This window comes from Lepidochelys kempii, chromosome 3 (assembly GCF_965140265.1).
Source record: "Lepidochelys kempii isolate rLepKem1 chromosome 3, rLepKem1.hap2, whole genome shotgun sequence".
NCBI classification, from domain to species: domain Eukaryota; kingdom Metazoa; phylum Chordata; order Testudines; family Cheloniidae; genus Lepidochelys; species Lepidochelys kempii.
Window position 1 is genome coordinate 142,329,333 of NC_133258.1, and position 16,974 is coordinate 142,346,306.

At 44.6% G+C, this 16,974-nt stretch overlaps 1 protein-coding gene across 1 annotated transcript in view; it reads right to left on the reverse strand.

Annotated features, from left to right (window-relative positions):
* Positions 1–611: 611 nt before the first annotated feature.
* Positions 612–16,974, reverse strand: part of SRD5A2 (steroid 5 alpha-reductase 2) — a 55,589-nt gene continuing 39,226 nt past the window's right edge. The window contains exons 2-5 of the mRNA XM_073335273.1: positions 12,533–12,696; positions 7,498–7,599; positions 2,454–2,604; positions 612–678 (exon numbers count right to left, since the gene is read on the reverse strand). Coding sequence (XP_073191374.1) covers positions 612–678; positions 2,454–2,604; positions 7,498–7,599; positions 12,533–12,696 — 484 coding nt within the window. The remainder of the gene's footprint in view (positions 679–2,453; positions 2,605–7,497; positions 7,600–12,532; positions 12,697–16,974) is intronic.

Below are 16,974 nucleotides of genomic sequence, written 5' to 3' on the forward strand. Positions count from 1 at the left end.
ATGTTCTCCTCGGACAAAATTAACTACTGGCATCAGAGAACATCTTCATTCACTAGAAGATGTCTTATGTGGTTTTTATTTTTGTCCTACTTTCAGCACCTCTGGTCTTTGTAAGAATAGCAATTTACATGTCTGAAGAGAATCTGGATTTTCAAGTCAAAAATCCTGAGGTAGCTGTGAATGCTTTAATAAACAACATAATGATCCCTGATGGTGAAATATTAGTAGTCTAGCCATAGAAAAGTTATTGTTTAAAGAGGTAACTCAGATATTGGGCCTGATTTTCTACTCTCATACACCAGTGTTAAACCAGTGTAACTTCATTGACATCAGTAGGGTTACATCAGTTTTACATTGGTGTAACTCCATTGACAATCATGCCCATTGTTTGGCAGGGCTCCCTTTGCACATTCAGCTATGTCAGTGTCACCAAATAAAGTTATCTGTGGTACATACTATAGTTAAACACAAGAGTGTTAGTTCGGAATTACATTATTGATCATTTAAACCAACAATATCATGTTACACAAGTTTTTTACAGTGAAACCCCAGTTTAAAATTAGGCTGTGTAAAAAACCCCTAAAAACCAAAGGAGTCCTTATTTTCAGACTTTAAAAAATGAAAGGAATCAGGGCTTTCCTGGACTTTGGATAGTCTGTAAACATCCTGAGATAGTACCTGAAAGACAATAAATGAGAGTGAACCTGCATGTATGCCCAGAAAACTTCACTTATTGCTTTAATAAAGCTTAATCTTCTTCCATCCTGAAATCCCCTTCAAAAATGCCTCACTTTGTAACCAATTTCAGTAACTGCACAAAAGAGACGTTTTAAAAGATTTACACAAAAGTAACATTAAATATCAAAACTTAATATAACGTTAAAGTTATGACTTAAATCTGAATTCTTCTTGAATATCTTTTGTAGCTCTAAGGGCAAAATCCCACTCTTATTCACACCCGTGTCAATCCAAAGTAAATTGCTAGGATCTGATTCACATTTACACTATAGCCCCTTTACACTGCTGTGGCAGCCAAAAGGGGCCTTTAACGTGAGTGGGAGATGTAATGTAGCTTACAGTCATTTTAAGCTCCTTTACATTGCCAGAGCTGTGTAAGGGGTTTAATGTAAATGACAGTCAGGCCTATTGACTATTTTGGAGTTACAGTTTACTGCTGTCCTTATTTCACCCTAAAATGTCCAGGTATGGATCACTATGGTAGCTAAGAACTGCTCCTGGACTAAAGCACTTTCCTTGACTGCTGCCTCATGGAAGCTCAAGAGGCTTGTAAGAATGCTCAGCAATAGAGGCTGTTACCTTTGTTGATGGAACACTTTCTTCCATTTCAGTGTTGGCTACATAAGCCACATTAATGAAGTCTGATTTTCAGAGGATGGATGGTCAATACTTTCTAAAAATCAGGCCCCATTAAGGTGCTTCAAGTTGGGCCCCCAAAAATCAGTGTACCCCAAACCATAAGTAACTTTTAAAAATGGAGGCTCTAGAATAGGGTGGACAAACTTTTTGGCCCGAGGGCCACATCGGGGTTGCGAAACGGTATGGAGGGCTGGGTAGGGAAGGCTGTGCCTCCCCAAACAGCTTGGCCCCCGCCCCCTATCCTCCCCCTCCCCCTTTCCGCCCCCTGACTGCCCCCCTCAGAACCCCCGACTCATCCAACCCCCCCTGCTCCTTGTCTCCTGACCACCCCCTCCTGGGACCCCCTGCCCCTAACTGCCTCCCCGGGGACGCACACCCTATCCAACCCCCCCTGCTCCCTGTCCCCTGACTGCCCCGACCCCTATCCACCCCCCCACCCCCTGACAGGCCCTCTGGGACCCCTGACCCATCCATCCCTTCCCCATTCCTTGTCCCCTGACCACCCCCTTCCAGGACCCCCATCCCTAACTGCCCCCCCCGGACCCCACCCCCTATCCAACTGCCACCCTGCTCCCTGTCTCCTGACTGCCCCCCCCGAACCTCTGCCCCATCCAACCGCCCCCTGTCCCCTGACTGCCCCCTGGGACCTCCTGCCCTCCCTCCATCCCCTTACCTTTACCAGGCCGCTCAGAGCGGCGGGACAGGCTTATTTGAAAGCCTTGGAGGTAGGCGGGCGCAAGCCACGCTGCCTGCGCTGCTGCATCACTGCAGAGAAGGGGGAACAGCAGGGGAGGGGCTGGGAGCTCAAGGGCCGGGCAGGACAGTCCCGCGGGCCGTAGTTTGCCCACCCCTGCTCTAGAAAATGTAATAGGGAATCAACTGAAAACTCCACTTGCTAAACACCACCACATCAAGCTTTTTCCTGATGTCCCCACATTATATGTTCTTTTCATTGAATAATGAGGCATTTCTGCTTCCATATACAGTACTGAGCATTTCAATTTTATCTTGAATCCGCCCCCATCCCAGGGATTATGCAACTGTAGGTGAGCATGAAGCAATCTTGGTTTTGATACCTGTGATGGTGATAAGCACGTGGCCCAATGAAGCACAGTGTAAAAAGTGCAAATGCAAAGGCTGGTAAGGACCAGGTTGCTGTGGCATAGCCAAACCATTCCACTATCTCACCAAAGAAATTAGCTCCAGATACATATGTGAACAGTCCCCCTGCATTCAAAAAAAGTCACAAGTGCATATAAGAGGAGTGAAAACTAATTACCCTCATTTCAAGTCAACAACAAAACATTGCAGGGTGGGGACTGTAAGTCACACTTTTCACATTTAGAAGGCTTGATTTTCCTCCCACTGAACCCATGTAAATCAATGAATAATTCCAAAGCCAGTAGAATTATACTAAAGTAAAACTGGCACAAGTGAGAGGAGAAATAAGTCCACAGACTTCAAACCACTTTACAATCATCAATTCTCACAGCTAGAGACAGGGCTGAACCTATTTCACAGATCAAACTTGGTGGAATAGGGCCTGTGTTATTCAGATGGTCAATCTAAATGATTGAATGGTCTCTTCTGGCCTTAAAAATCTATGAATCTATAAACTTTGGGGAGCTCAAATTCTGGATATATTTTGGAGCTAGAGTCCATTGCTACTCACCAAACCCATGTTAGGGTAAATTAGTAACTGAGGCAGAAAGAGGTTACCAGAGGCAACAAGCCAACAGAAGGAGTCAGAGTCAAGATCAGAATTAGAACCAGAAAGATCCTAGATCCCCATATTGAGCTCAGACCATTTCTCTCTCAAGGACAAGACACTCCCAAATCACTTCTCTCTAAAGAGGACAGAAGATGGAGCAGGAGAGGGGTTGATGACCAGGTTTGGCAATGGCAAAACATAGATCCAGAATATTGGTCAGGGCAATTTTTACATGACATGCCACAGATTCATCAGGGGAACATGCCATAGGCAGGGGAGCATGACACAGAAGTCTTCAGCTCTTTTGCCCTGTGGTGGGTCATTTCCACATGCCAGTCAGAAAGGAGTTAAAGCACTCCTCTGGGCACAATCAGCATCAACCCAGCACACCTGTGCGGCTTGATTGCTGCTCAGTGCAGGATGGCGCTTTGAAAGAGCAGGACTGCAACTCAGAGTTTCCCTGAGCCTTGGAAGCAGGGGGCTGCTGACCAAGAATACAGCTTGAGAGTCTAGGCTACTGAGGGCCCCTCAGAAAGGAGGAGTGTTAGTACTTCTTTCTTTTTTTTCCCCTCTTTGTTTTCCTGAAGGCCTAGGTGTAGTGACAGAGGTATAGCAGTGGAGAATGCTTATGTCCCAACCCTGACGTAAGGGTAAATCAGAGGGAGATTTGAAGCCTGTGCACATGAGAGACAAAGAGCCCACGTAGCATGGATCCAGAGCAAGTGCAAGTGGCTGACATGGAGCCAGCCAGAGCCGTCAACCCAGCAACGGGAGTTTCAGCAGCAACTGTTGCAATGGGCCACTCAACAACAGCTCCAGACAACCCAACAACAGCAGCTGCTATCCGAGATGGCGACCCAGCAGAAAGACCTGCAACAAAACCTGGTACAACAGTTACTTGTGGGGCAACAGGTGGCCCGGGCAGCCAGGGATCCAGCGGCCAATGAAGCAGAATAAGATGGGGCCTGATTCATGTTTTAAAAGATTTACACTAAAGTAACATTTAATGCAGGGGTCGGCAACCTTTCAGAAGTGGTGTGCCGAGTCTTCATTTATTTATTCTAATTTAAGGTTTTGCATGCCAGTAATACATTTTAACGTTTTTAGAAGGTCTCTTTCTATAAGTCTATAATATAGAACTAAACTATTGCTATATGTAAAGTAAATAAGGTTTTTAAAATGTTTAAGAAGGTTCATATAAAATTAAATTAAAATGCAGAGCCCCCCAGACCGGTGGCCAGGACCCGGGCAGTGTGAGTGCCACTGAAAATCAGCTCATGGGCCGCCTTTGGCACACGTGCCGTAGGTTGCCTACCCCTGATTTAATGTAAAAGCTTATTATAATGTTAGAGTTATGACTTAAATCTGAATTCTTTTTCTGATTTGTGTTTTAAAATATGACCCTGGGGTTTTCTTGACCACTTTCAAGCAGGACCAGGAACAGGCCTCCAGAGCACTTGGCCCTTGTATTCGCCCCCTACCTGACTGACACAGCCTGCTGAGGGCTTGACCCCGTGGCTGCTTAGGACAGGGCCGTCCCTAGTGGGGTGCAGGGCCTGGGACATAGGCACCAAGTTTCTAATATGCCAGGGGGTGCTCCCCCTAACTCCGGCCAGGTCCCACGCCCAGTCCACCCCTCCCCCAAAACCCCACCCCCTTCCTGCTTCTTCCCACCCCTGCCCTGCCTCTTCCCGCCCCTGCCCCTTCCCCGCCCAGTTCTGCCCCCTCCCCTGAGCGTGCTACACCGTCACTTCTCTCCTCTCCCCGCCAGCACTTCCTGATGCAGTGAAACATCTGATCCACGGTAGGTGCTGAGAGGGAGGGGGAGGTGCTGATCAGCGGGGTCCGCTGGTGGGCAGGAGGCACTGAGGGGAGGGGGAGGTTCTCATAGGGTGACTCCTCCTTGCCCCCCCCACCTGCCTGCCCATCTCCTGTTCACCTCCTCACCCTGCTCGCCACCTGCCTCCCACCTCACCTCCCCGCCCGCCCACCTGCGGAGCTTCCCAAAGCACGGGGTCTGAGGTTGTTGCCCCGATTCACCATACCCAAGGGACGGCTCTGGTTTGGGATTACACACTGATTAAGTCTGCCATTCTGGACTTTCTCTATATCAGCAAAGAAATGCTCCTCGACCACTTCTGTACGCAAACATGTCCCAAAGGAGTCCAGCCACAGGTGATGGCCCAAAAACTGAAGGACCATTTCTGGTAGTCGTTACGGTCGGAGGAGAGAACTGGAGTACTTGTCCAGCAGTTCATACAAATATTCCTCACTCAGGTATGGGAGTGGGTACTGAGGCATCCGCCAAGGTCATTAACAACAGTGATGCAAATGATGGAAAACTTTTTTGCTGCTATGGAACCCCCAGAGAACAGATGGAAGGGGACAACCTAGGGCTTAGAGGCTGACCCAGCCTGATGTGAAGCCTGGACAGGTGAAAGGCACCCCATGCTGGTCAGGGACAAATACCCTTGTCTTCAGTCTCTCAGTGAGTCCCAGCAACGGGCCAGAAAGGGCCCAGATAAAATCTAACCAGGACAGTTGATTCCCAGCCCTGCTAATGAGTAGGGGTTACTACGGACTTAGATGCCAAACCCCTACAACAAGCAGGGTCATCGCTGAACAAGAAGATGGGCTCAGACCACAACATGGTGATCTTTTTCTCATGTAGGCGACTGGGACACATCTGAAGAGAATGTCCCACGATGGAGTGCGAGTATACCCAGATGTGGACAACAGAAAGCAGAGCAAGGAAGAAAGAGCCCGCCAGAATAACAGTACTTGGATTGATTAATGGGACAAAAGTGCATGGTCTGTTGGACTCCAGATGTAGCCAGACCTTGATCCAATCTCCCCTGGCTGCTGTAGAAGGGATCGCAAGTGAGATAATCTTCCTCCAGTGCATACATGGAGATGTGATGGCCTTCCCCAGCTGATGACTATAGTTAACTGTTGGTCAGCATATGGATGCCCACCTGGTAGCTCCTTCCTCAAATATTGGCACTACCCTGTCATTACTGGTCAGGACTGGGAATATTTTTGGGAAATTATTCACAAAGTAGGAAAACTGGAGACTGTGACCTCTGACCTAAGGCTAATCCTGGCACCTGGCTCAAGATCCATGTGACTGCCATCCAGGTTGCAGACAGAAGAGGTAACTGGGGGATTGCCATTAGCACTGCAGGCACTCGTTGTACGGAAAACAGGATGGCTCTAGCACACAGAAAGGGAGCATGACCAGCACTAGGGCCCAAGAGGCAGCATCCAGCTGCAGAGTCAGCGGAGCCAAGCAGCACCCTCATTCAGCTGGACAGATCTACGCTTGCTGAAATGGTGGGGGACAGTGGCACTACACCCATGGGCATCCCCAGCCCGGCATCCACCCCCATACAGTTTCCCATAGCTTCCCCATCTGCAGGGAAGCATAGAAATTCTGCAGAGTGACATGAATTCCGCATGCGCACAGTAGTGCAGAATTCCCCCAGGAGTATATGCTATGATACTTGTCTCTCCAACCCTATATTTTTAGAGTACAACATCATGCAGGAAAGAAACACAGCAATGAAGACTTCTTTTGTGGGAAGTGGGGGAGTCACACTTGGATGATGGGATTCTGACCTCCATCATAAGGGGGGAGGGTATGTGCTGGGGCAGATCCTCTGGGCACAGTCAGACTCGACACAGTGCACCTTGTGAGACTTGGCAAGCCTGGAAATGGGCAAGTTCTTAAAAGGGAGGATCCCTGCTCAATGCACGGCAGCACGCTGAAGGAGCAGGACTGTAACTCAGAACTCCTGGCCCCCCGGAATAGGAGGTTACTGACCAAGGCTTGAAAGTCTTGGCTGCTCAGGCCCTCTCAGAAAGAAGGAGGGCTGGTACTTTCCTCTTTGGCTTCTTGAAGGCCTAGGACTCTGCTTTTTTATGGGCTGTGAAAGCAGACTGAATTTTTGTTTTAACTACTTTAACTCTCCTGCCAGGGGGCAGATGCCCTGAACTCCAAGACAGGAGCAGCACCTGCCCTGCCCCAAGGGGGCGCTAGAGAGGTATAGCCTAGGACACTTCCAAACCCACAGCTGGGCATCCCTCCAAAACCCAAGCTGTGCAAAGTTCACATAGAAAGTGTTCTTCAGGACTCAGAGGGTAGGAGTGGCCTGCTGAACTCTCTCCCCGTCATCACTTCTCCCCGGCAAAATTTAGGCCAAAGATGTATGATTACCATGCCTCTGCAATTAATTCATGCTGTAGGGGGGTACATCTGAGTCAAGTATCCATGTGGAACTAATGGCTCCAAATAATTTTAAGAGCTTTGTGTTTTGATGTATATTTTACTTTTGCCAGCCCCCCTCACCCCCCTACTATTTATCCAGTTGTGCTTCTCTTTTTGGGTGAGGGGCATAGGGAGAATGTACCTTGTGGAATCTTGTAAGTATGGTCTCCAGGTTTCCTTAGCTGGCGTAGCAGGATGTCACTGTGAATATTGATTCCCATGCCAAACAAAAACAACAGAACACCTACAGAATGAAAATGAGATATTGATTGGCATGATAGCTCCTGGTCTGGCTAATTACAGAATCATAGAAACGTATGGCTGAAAGGGACCTCAGAGGGTCATCAAGTCCAGCCCTCTATAGTGAGGCTGGACCAAGTGTCAGGTCAGCTGGGCAACTAGCCTTGTTGGAGCAGGGACAGGCTGGGGCAAGAGCAGGGACAGGCTGGAATAGGAACAGTCTGTCAGAACCACTATGCCGCTGGAAGTAACCCTGACAAGATAGTGACATTGAGCAGCGTGCTTTCATTAGGAGTCTATATATCTGCTTTGGGGTCACTTGGTTAGACCCTTGGTTGTGGATTGGCTGGAACCTTACTATTTGCAGGAAATTACTTCAGATGACTCATCAGGCTCAAATCTTCATCACACTAAGTAGATCTAGACCACCCTGACAGGTGTTTGTCCAATCTTTTTTAAAATCCTTCAATGATGAGGATTCCACAACCTCCCTTGGAAGACTATTCCTGGCCTTAAATACCCTTAGAAAGTTTTTCCTACTATCTAACCTAAATCTCCCTTGCTGCAGATTAAGCCCATTACTTCTTGTCCTACCTTCAGTTGATGTGGAGAACAATTGATCGCCATCCTCTTTAAAACAGCCTTTAACATATTGGAAATCTGTTATCAAGTCCTCCCTCAGTTTTCTTTTCTGAAGATTAAACATGCCCAGTTTTTAAACCTTTCCTCATAGGTTATCTAAACTGTTTATCATTTTCGTGCTCTCTGCTGGACTCTGCAATTTACCCACATCTTTCCTAAAGAGTACTCTAACTGAGGTCTCACCAGTGCCAAGTAGAGCAAGACAATTACCTCCCAGGCTTACATAGGACACTCCTGTTAATATACCCCAGAATATTAGCCTTTTTCAGAGCTGCATCATATCCAATTTGTGCTCCTCTATAACCCCCAGATTCTTTTCTACAGTACTACTGCCTACCCAGTTATTCCCCATTTTGTAGTTGTGCATTTAATTTTTCCTTCCTAAGTGCACTACTCTGCACTTATCTTTGTTGAAATTCATCTTGTCGATTTCAGACCAATTTCTCCAATTTGCAATTTCAGACCAAATTCTCCAATTTTGAATTCTAATCTTGTCCTCCAAGTGCATACAACCCCTCCTAGCTTGATGTCATCTGCCCAATTTATAAGCACACTCTCCACTCCATTATCAAAGTCACTAATGAAAATATTGAATAGTACCGGACCCAGGACTGACCTCTGTGGGACCCCACTAGATATGTCCTCCCAGTTTGACAGTGAACTATTGATAACTACTCTTTGCATATGGTTTTTCAACCATTTGTGCACCCAATATAATTTCATCTAGACCACACTTCCCTAATTTACTTGTGAGAATGTCATGTGGAACTGTGTCAAAAGCTTTACTAAAATCAAGGTATATCACATCTTCCCCCTATCCACTAGGCCAGTAACCCTGTCAAAGAAGAAAATTAGGTTAGTTTGGCATGATTTATTCTTGACAAATCCATGCTGGCTATTCTTTATAACCCTATTATCCTCTAGGTGCATACAAATTAATTGTTTAACAATTTGTTTCAGTATCTCTCCAGGTATCCGAGTTAGGATGATTAGTCTATAATTCCCTAGGTTCTCCTTGTTCCCTTTTTTAAGATAGGTATTATGTTTGCCCTGCTCCAGTCCTCTGGGACCTTGCCCTCCTTCAGGAGTTCTCAAAGATAACTGCTAACTGTTCTGAGATTGCTTCAGCTCGTTCCTTAAGTAACCTAGGGTGAATTTCATCAGGCCCTACAGAGGTGAGTAGATCCAATAGATGCTGCTCACAAAGTTTCAGGAAGCTTATGGTGCAGGTACCTTGATTGCCATAAGTGGGATCGGAAAGGAATTTCCCCCCAGGTCAGATTAGCAGGGACCGTGGGGTTTTTTCACCTTCCTCTGTAGCATGTGTGTGTGGGTCACTTGCCAAGCTTATCTGAGTATCTTACTTAACCATATCCCTGTGATTGCGGGAGCCTCAGGCCCTGGTGCACCTTGATCCCTCCTATTCTCTGCATGTGGCACATAACAGTCCAGTCTCCTGTGGGCTGTAATTCTTTGGTCTAATTTCAGTCGTTGTGCTTAGTGTGTGGGGTGCTGGGTGGGGTTGGTGGCCCGTGGTATACTGGAAGTCAGACTAGATGATCTAGTTGTCCCTTTTGGCCTCAAACGCTATGACTTGAACACATCTAACTTATCTAAATATTCTTTCACCTTTTCTTTCCCTATTTTGGCTTGCATTCCCTTCTCCTTTGTTAATATTAATTGTGTTGAGTATCTGGTCACCATTTAGCTTCTTAGTGAAAACTGAAGCAAAATAGGTATTTTTTTTTATAATAGACAATCATTTGTATATGATTATAAAATTCATCTTATGATCAACAAACCCTGCCCTGAGCAGTGACAGGGGCCGGATATGGGGTTGTGCAGAACTTGGCTGCTGTAGTTGGGATAGGTCACAGAAGGATGGCGGCTAGGGTATATGGGTGGGTGAGTGCTGGAGGGCATCTAGGATGTGGAGAGGTGGGTGCTGGACAATGCTAGAAGTCTGGGGGAAGGTGGTTAATGAATGTTGGAAGGTGTTTGGAGACACTGGATGGGCGCTGGTGTGTCTGGAATTGCTGACAGGTGCCTGAGGATAACTGGGTGGAAAATTGAGGGGGTATATTTGGGGGGAAATGGGACCACCGAGAGTCTGGCAGGGCTGGGCATCTGGAAGGGTTAGCTGGAGGCTAGAGAGTGTTATCTGTCTGTGAGAAGCTAGGGGAGCCTGGCACTCCCAGAACTAGCATCTTCTCCCTGAAGTCTGCTGTCTGGTCCTCCTCTCGCAGCTGCTTCTCCCACTGTAATTCATCAGGAGGAACAGAGTATGTGGCAGATTGTGTATCACAGTGACTCCTGCTGGCTGCTGGACACAATTACAGACATTACTGCCACTCAGCTGAATAAGCCACATCTAAGCAGGCCTGCGGGAAAGTGTACTGGGCTGCTAAGTGCATGACTGTCATGTGAGATACATTATAGTTAGCAGGTCAGTGTTGGTTGTCAGGGCTGGGTCATGAGCACCTGTAACATCTTGGCTACAAACACAATCTTCCTGTCTGACGCACAAGCTTAGGAAAGCCAATCTTCTATTAACAGAGTACTGAGAACTGCTAGCTAGAAGAATCCATTGACCATATCTGTTTGGCTGACAAGCTGGAAGTATTTGATCTGGGGATGGAGAGCCTCTGAAGCTTCATTCCAGGTCCAACAAATTCAGATGACATGTGCTACCTTTTGGACCACACTATAGCCTGAGAGAATCATCTCTGACGATGATTAGGAGGAAAACAAGACTGTTTATTTGTGTGTGAAAATAGAGTGTAGGTGTTATGCTAAAGCCTTACATTTTTAATAGCAGCAAGTTTGTGAAAGTCTGTATGAAAGGACACTTATGTAGATTTACTAGCCAATAGCTTTTTGTTTACAAGTTATTTAATACTTCAATACATTTATATTTAATACTTAAATACTTCAACTACACTGTTTTTCTTTGTTTGCATTAAATATAAATATTTGTTTATTGGGCAAATTGTGTGGTACTTTCTTTTTCTGAAAGTGACTGGAAGCTGTTACACCAAAATTCAGGGGCTTTATACTGTGTAATGCTTTCTGAAAAGACAACTCTGGCCTTGCTTTCAGGAAGGGGTTAAGCTGAGGTGCAAGAAAGGGGAGTATAATACTAACTGTATATAACTCACCCCCACCTCGCCCTATGCTGGCTCTGCTGCTGACCTGTGGTGTGACCCTGGGCAAGTTTCTTCACCTCTCTGGCCTCCCCACTCTGTTTTGTCTATTTTGACTGTAAACAGGGGGAAACTTTTGCTAGGTTTGTTCTGAGTGTCTAGCACAATGGGACTCTGACCTCAGTTGAAGCCTCCAGGCATTACTGCAATTCAAATAGTAAGCCACGAGATCTTTCTGCAGAACATAGATCCCCAGCATGTTGCAGAATATATAGGGCCCTAGTTATAAGTAAGGCATTTTATATAAGGCAAGGTTTGCCTTATATAAACCAAAAGAAGGTTTGCTCAACCGCCCGCCCCGCCCCCCATTTATCATCATTTCTTGTATTAACATTTTTAAAAATCTTCCCTTGAGCTGAGCACAACATGAGTAACAACATCAACTGGCTTCCTCTGCTAAATAACTCACTCTCAGTGAATTTCCAGGGTCAAAGTCAGCCTGCATACTACATTGCTGAAGTCAGTGGAGTTGAACCTACTTACACCAGGACCAAATTTGTTCTTTAGACTTTCCATGTGCCTCAGGAGGAGAAGGAGGTTAGTCTCTGAGGCCGTGTTTACATAGGGGATTTGCCCTGACTTCATCCACCAGTGACCAGCCATCGGTGTAGCTGCATCAGTGCAAGCCCCTCATATGGGCAAGGAAAGCCACAAATTGCATCAGCGGAGCTTGTGACTTTGTTTTGTCCGCAGCAGTGCAACTCCAATGGCCAACTGATGGAATTAGGGAGAATCCCTAGTGTAGACAAGGCCTGAGAAGTTCATTTGGAATTTGCAACTCCTCAGGCCTTAACAAAAGTCTAATGTGGTGCCAAGAAGGATATAGCAAGGCTAATGATCTGAGTCTGTGCTTTAATAGCTGGTGTTTTCAAAGGTGGCTGCTTGGCAAAAAGCTACTACATTTAACTCCTCTATTTTCATTGTGAAAATGGTTCTTTTTAGTCTTTACATCTGGGCCAGCAGGCAGGTTTTGTGCTGATTCCTGTCACCACTGACTTTGACTCACAAGTGCAATAAAGTTTAGAACACAGTTCAAAATGCTTACAAACTGCTTGGAGAGTAGATACTGGAAATCCTGTAGTCTGTAATTACCTGATGTAAATCTGAAGTCAGTGAACCAATCTTTTGGGTATTGAGCGCAGTAAATCATGTAGTACCCTTGAAGGAAACCATTATAGATACAGAATAGTATGCCAAAGAGAAGTATCTGCAGTGGGAAAGGTCTGCCTCTCGTGAAGAATGAGTAAATAAACGTCCTAAGGTAGATAAAAAACACAATCAAACCAGAAGTAAACACCACATATCAACACATACATAAATAGATCTTGGTAAAATGCTGGGTTTAAAAAAAATAACATTTTCAGCTTATGTGTGCTAACACTACCCTAACATAATTCTTTTACTATTTTTTTTCCCACTGTGTCTTTATTAGGAAGTTTATAACAGGTTTACAAATCCTAACCGTGTAAATATTAGTGACAATACAGTGATCATTACAACAGTGAGCTTTTGTTTAGAGAAACATTATACAGTGATATAATCAATGGATCTCTCTATTTAATGGGATGTTACCATGTTACAGTGTGAGCATCTTTACACTACTCAGGATATGTCTACTAATAGTTTCTGTATTGTAGAGAAACAAACCTTACTAAATGTACTGGATGATCAAACTAAGTAAGACTACATTAGCATAAGTAATACAAATAACTACCAATGAGAACAAGTAGCATTACAGAAATGTATACTCATCTATAAAATACAACATTCCCTAGTTGTCTGAGCAGAGGACTCGGAGCTAGGAGTGCCTCATTTAGACATCATCAAGGATCTACAACCTATCCTGAAGGACGACCCATCACACTCACAGATCTTGGGAGACAGGCCAGTCCTTGCTTACAGACAGCCCCCCAACCTGAAGCAAATACTCACCAACAACCACACACCACACCACAGAACCACTAACCCAGGAACCTATCCTTGCAACAAAGCCCGTTGCCAACTGTGTCCACATATCTATTCAGGGGACACCATCATAGGGCCTAATCACATCAGCCACACTATCAGAGGCTTGTTCACCTGCACATCTACCAATGTGATATATGCCATCATGTGCCAGTAATGCCCCTTTGCCATGTACATTGGTCAAACTGGACAGTCTCTACGTAAAAGAATAAAGGGACACAAATCAGACGTCAAGAATGATAACATTCAAAAACCAGTTGGAGAACACTTCAATCTCCCTGGTCACTCGATTACAGACCTAAAAGTCGCAATATTACAACAAAAAAACTTCAAAAACAGACTGCAACAAGAGACTGCTGAATTGGAATTAATTTGCAAACTGGGACACTATTAAATTAGGCTTGAATAAAGACTGGGAGTGGATGTGTCATTACACAAAGTAAAACTATTTCCCAATGTTTATTCCGCACCCACCCACTGCTCCTCACACGTTCTTGTCAACTGCTGGAAATGGCCCATCTTGATTATCACTACAAAAGGTGTTTTTTGGTTTTTCTTCCCCTCTCCTGCTGGTAATAGCTCACCTTAACTGATCACTCTCGTTATAGTGTGTATGGTAACACCCATTGTTTCATGTTCTCTGTGTATATAAAATCGTCCTACTGTATTTTCCACTGCATGCATCCGATGAAGTGGGCTGTAGCCCATGAAAGCTTATGCTCAAATTAATTTGTTAGTCTTTAAGGTGCCACAAGTACTCCTGTTATTCTTGAGAAAGTCAATTGACCTCTCTGCCTTGGTTTCCCTCTTTATAAAATGGAGATCACATTTTCTATCCACCCTCATAGAAGTGTTGTAAAAATTGATTGGTGTTTATAGTGCACTATATGAATGCTAAATATTGTTGACTTCTGACACTAGTGTGCCATTCTGACACCAGTGTCCCGCTCTCCCAAGTGGAAGCAGAATTCCAGGGCCTTGCAAGTTGGCTCCTCATTGGATTAAAAAATGAGTGAAACAGAATCTGGGCATATTCTACGTATAACTTGCTTAATTTACAAAGTCCTGAAACAAGATGGTTAAACAGCACACAAGGAACAACTCTGCCTCAAGAGTTGACTCTAATCAGAAACCAAGGCAGAGACCAAACTCCCCTGTTGTTCACACAGCACTTTCTAATCTACACAGAACCCTGTAAAACTAAAATACTACCATAAACATTTCTTCCCAGACCAAAAACGTACTCACAAACTATGAAAAATTACATGGGAGACTGTAACAGCAGCATCTGATGGATGCCTGCCACAGCAGTATTATCTTCTTTCACTAAAAGGATCAGTTTATGATAGTTTTATGTCCTCATTATTGCCCGTCTGGATGGCACCCTCTGAAGTCTGATCTAGCCATATCTGTAGGGTATTCCTCAAAAGCCAAGCATCTACATACATACAAAAAGAAAGGAGGACTTGTGGCACCTTAGAGACTAACCAATTTATTTGAGCATAAGCTTTCCTGAGCTACAGCTCACTTCCTCAGATGCTTATGCTCAAATAAATTGGTTAGTCTCTAAGGTGCCACAAGTACGCCTTTTCTTTTTGCAAATACTGACTAACACAGCTGTTACTCTGAAACTACATACATACAGTACATCAAAGTACTGCTAAAAAATGCCTCAAAGCCACTTCCCAAGGTCTTCTACCTACAACAGAAAGCTTTCTTTTAAACACCCACAGAAACATCTGCATAGGAAATAGTTTTATTCCAATCATTGTTGTGATGGTACCCTTGTTCTGAGCTTCAAGACTACCTTAAAAATGTGGTATTTGTGCCTTGACATAATTCTTGTGCAGAACTATTTATTTGTGGGGACAAATCTTTATACTAGGATCCAAATAATATTTAGAGCCCTGGAAAGACTCCTGGTCTGATTGGTTTTTTTTGCAAAATTCATGTAATTAAAACCTTTCACTCATGCCTTAGACCGATTTGTTCACTAAGGACAATTTACTTGTGGTTTACAGAGAAACTGCATCAGTGAAGGGGGAAGTTTATTCTCTGTGTATTCACTTGTCCTCACCCCTTTGCTTATTTTTTTTCTTTAAACTATACATTGTATATAGGGGTTGGAGTGATTAATGCCACTTTACCATTTGTTTTAAAACTTTACTTGAGGGATTAGGTTAAGCGGTTCTTACACCGTGGATCAGGACCCCAAAGTGGGTTGCAACCCCATTTTAATGCAGTCGCCAGGGCGTTAGACTTGCTCAGGTACAGGGCTGAAGCTGAAGCCTGAGCCCCACCACCCAGGACTGAAGCCAAAGACTGAAGGCTTCAGCCCTGGGGGGGCAGGGCTCAGACTTCGGCCTGCTCACATCTGGGGCTGAAGCCCTCAGGCTTTGGCCCCCTCTGCCCAGAGCAGTGGGGCTTGGGCTTGGACTCAGGCTGTGGTCCCTCTTCTCAGGGTTGTGTAGTAATTTTTTTTGTCAGAAGGAAGGCGCAGTGCAATGAAATTTGAGAACTGCTAACCAATTCACTTTGATAAGCCACACACTCACAAACCACTTGTTACAATTTAATTAGGGTGACTGTATGTCCCTTTTTTAAGCCCTGTCCTGGCCGTCCTGACTTTTTTTGGCAAAAGTGGTAATTTGTCCCATTTGCTCTTGCCAACTTCATCAGTTGGCAAGAGCAAATAGGACAAATGCCCACATTTGTAAAAAAAAGAAAAAAAAAAGTGGGGTGTGAAAGAACATGCGGGGGGCGGAGCGGTAAGTGATGATGCCAGCCCCATGCCAGGGGGCAGGCAGGGCTTGGGTGAGCAGTGACACTAGCCCCGCATGGGGAAGGGGGCTTGGGCAAGAGGCTCGGGCTAGCTCCATGCGGTATTCTGTTTTCCTTTTGGGAAATATAGTCACCCTAGCTATAACACACTTATTTGCTTTTATGGAAGTTACCAGAATTTATCAGTATTTTTAAGATGCTGTCTTCACTGCACCATTGTAACGAAAATGACCTCAACAGGGTTTTTCCAAATGTTTAAGCCATATATATTTTTAATAAAATAGAAGAAAGTAACAAGACTTCCACTATTATTAAATTTATGCAAAGGAGAAGGCTAATATTATTAAGAGATCCAATCCTTCCACAGTTAAAGGTGAAGCTAACTAGAAATAAGACCAATTTTCAGCTAACCCATCAGCCTTTCAGCTTCACTAGAAATAAATCAAGCCAGTCAGGATTTATCTGAAATGTTTGGACCATATTACACGAGAAGTTTGAGATATGGGAAATGGACAAGTAGAAATGTACTTGAAATACACTAGAAAAAGTATAGAAACTTTCATGATAACTTTTCAGAAACATTGCTAACAATTTCTTGGTTTGTCATATCTGCAAAATAGACTCTTGTAAGAGCTTCAAACATCATTTCTCAAAGAGTCCCTAATAAGTATTGGTATATGTGAGAATCAGAGAGGATTTTAAAAGTTATCATAAGTACCCAAAACTAAAGACATAACCACTTTTTAAAAACCATAATTTATAAAAATATAATAAACATTTTTTAAACT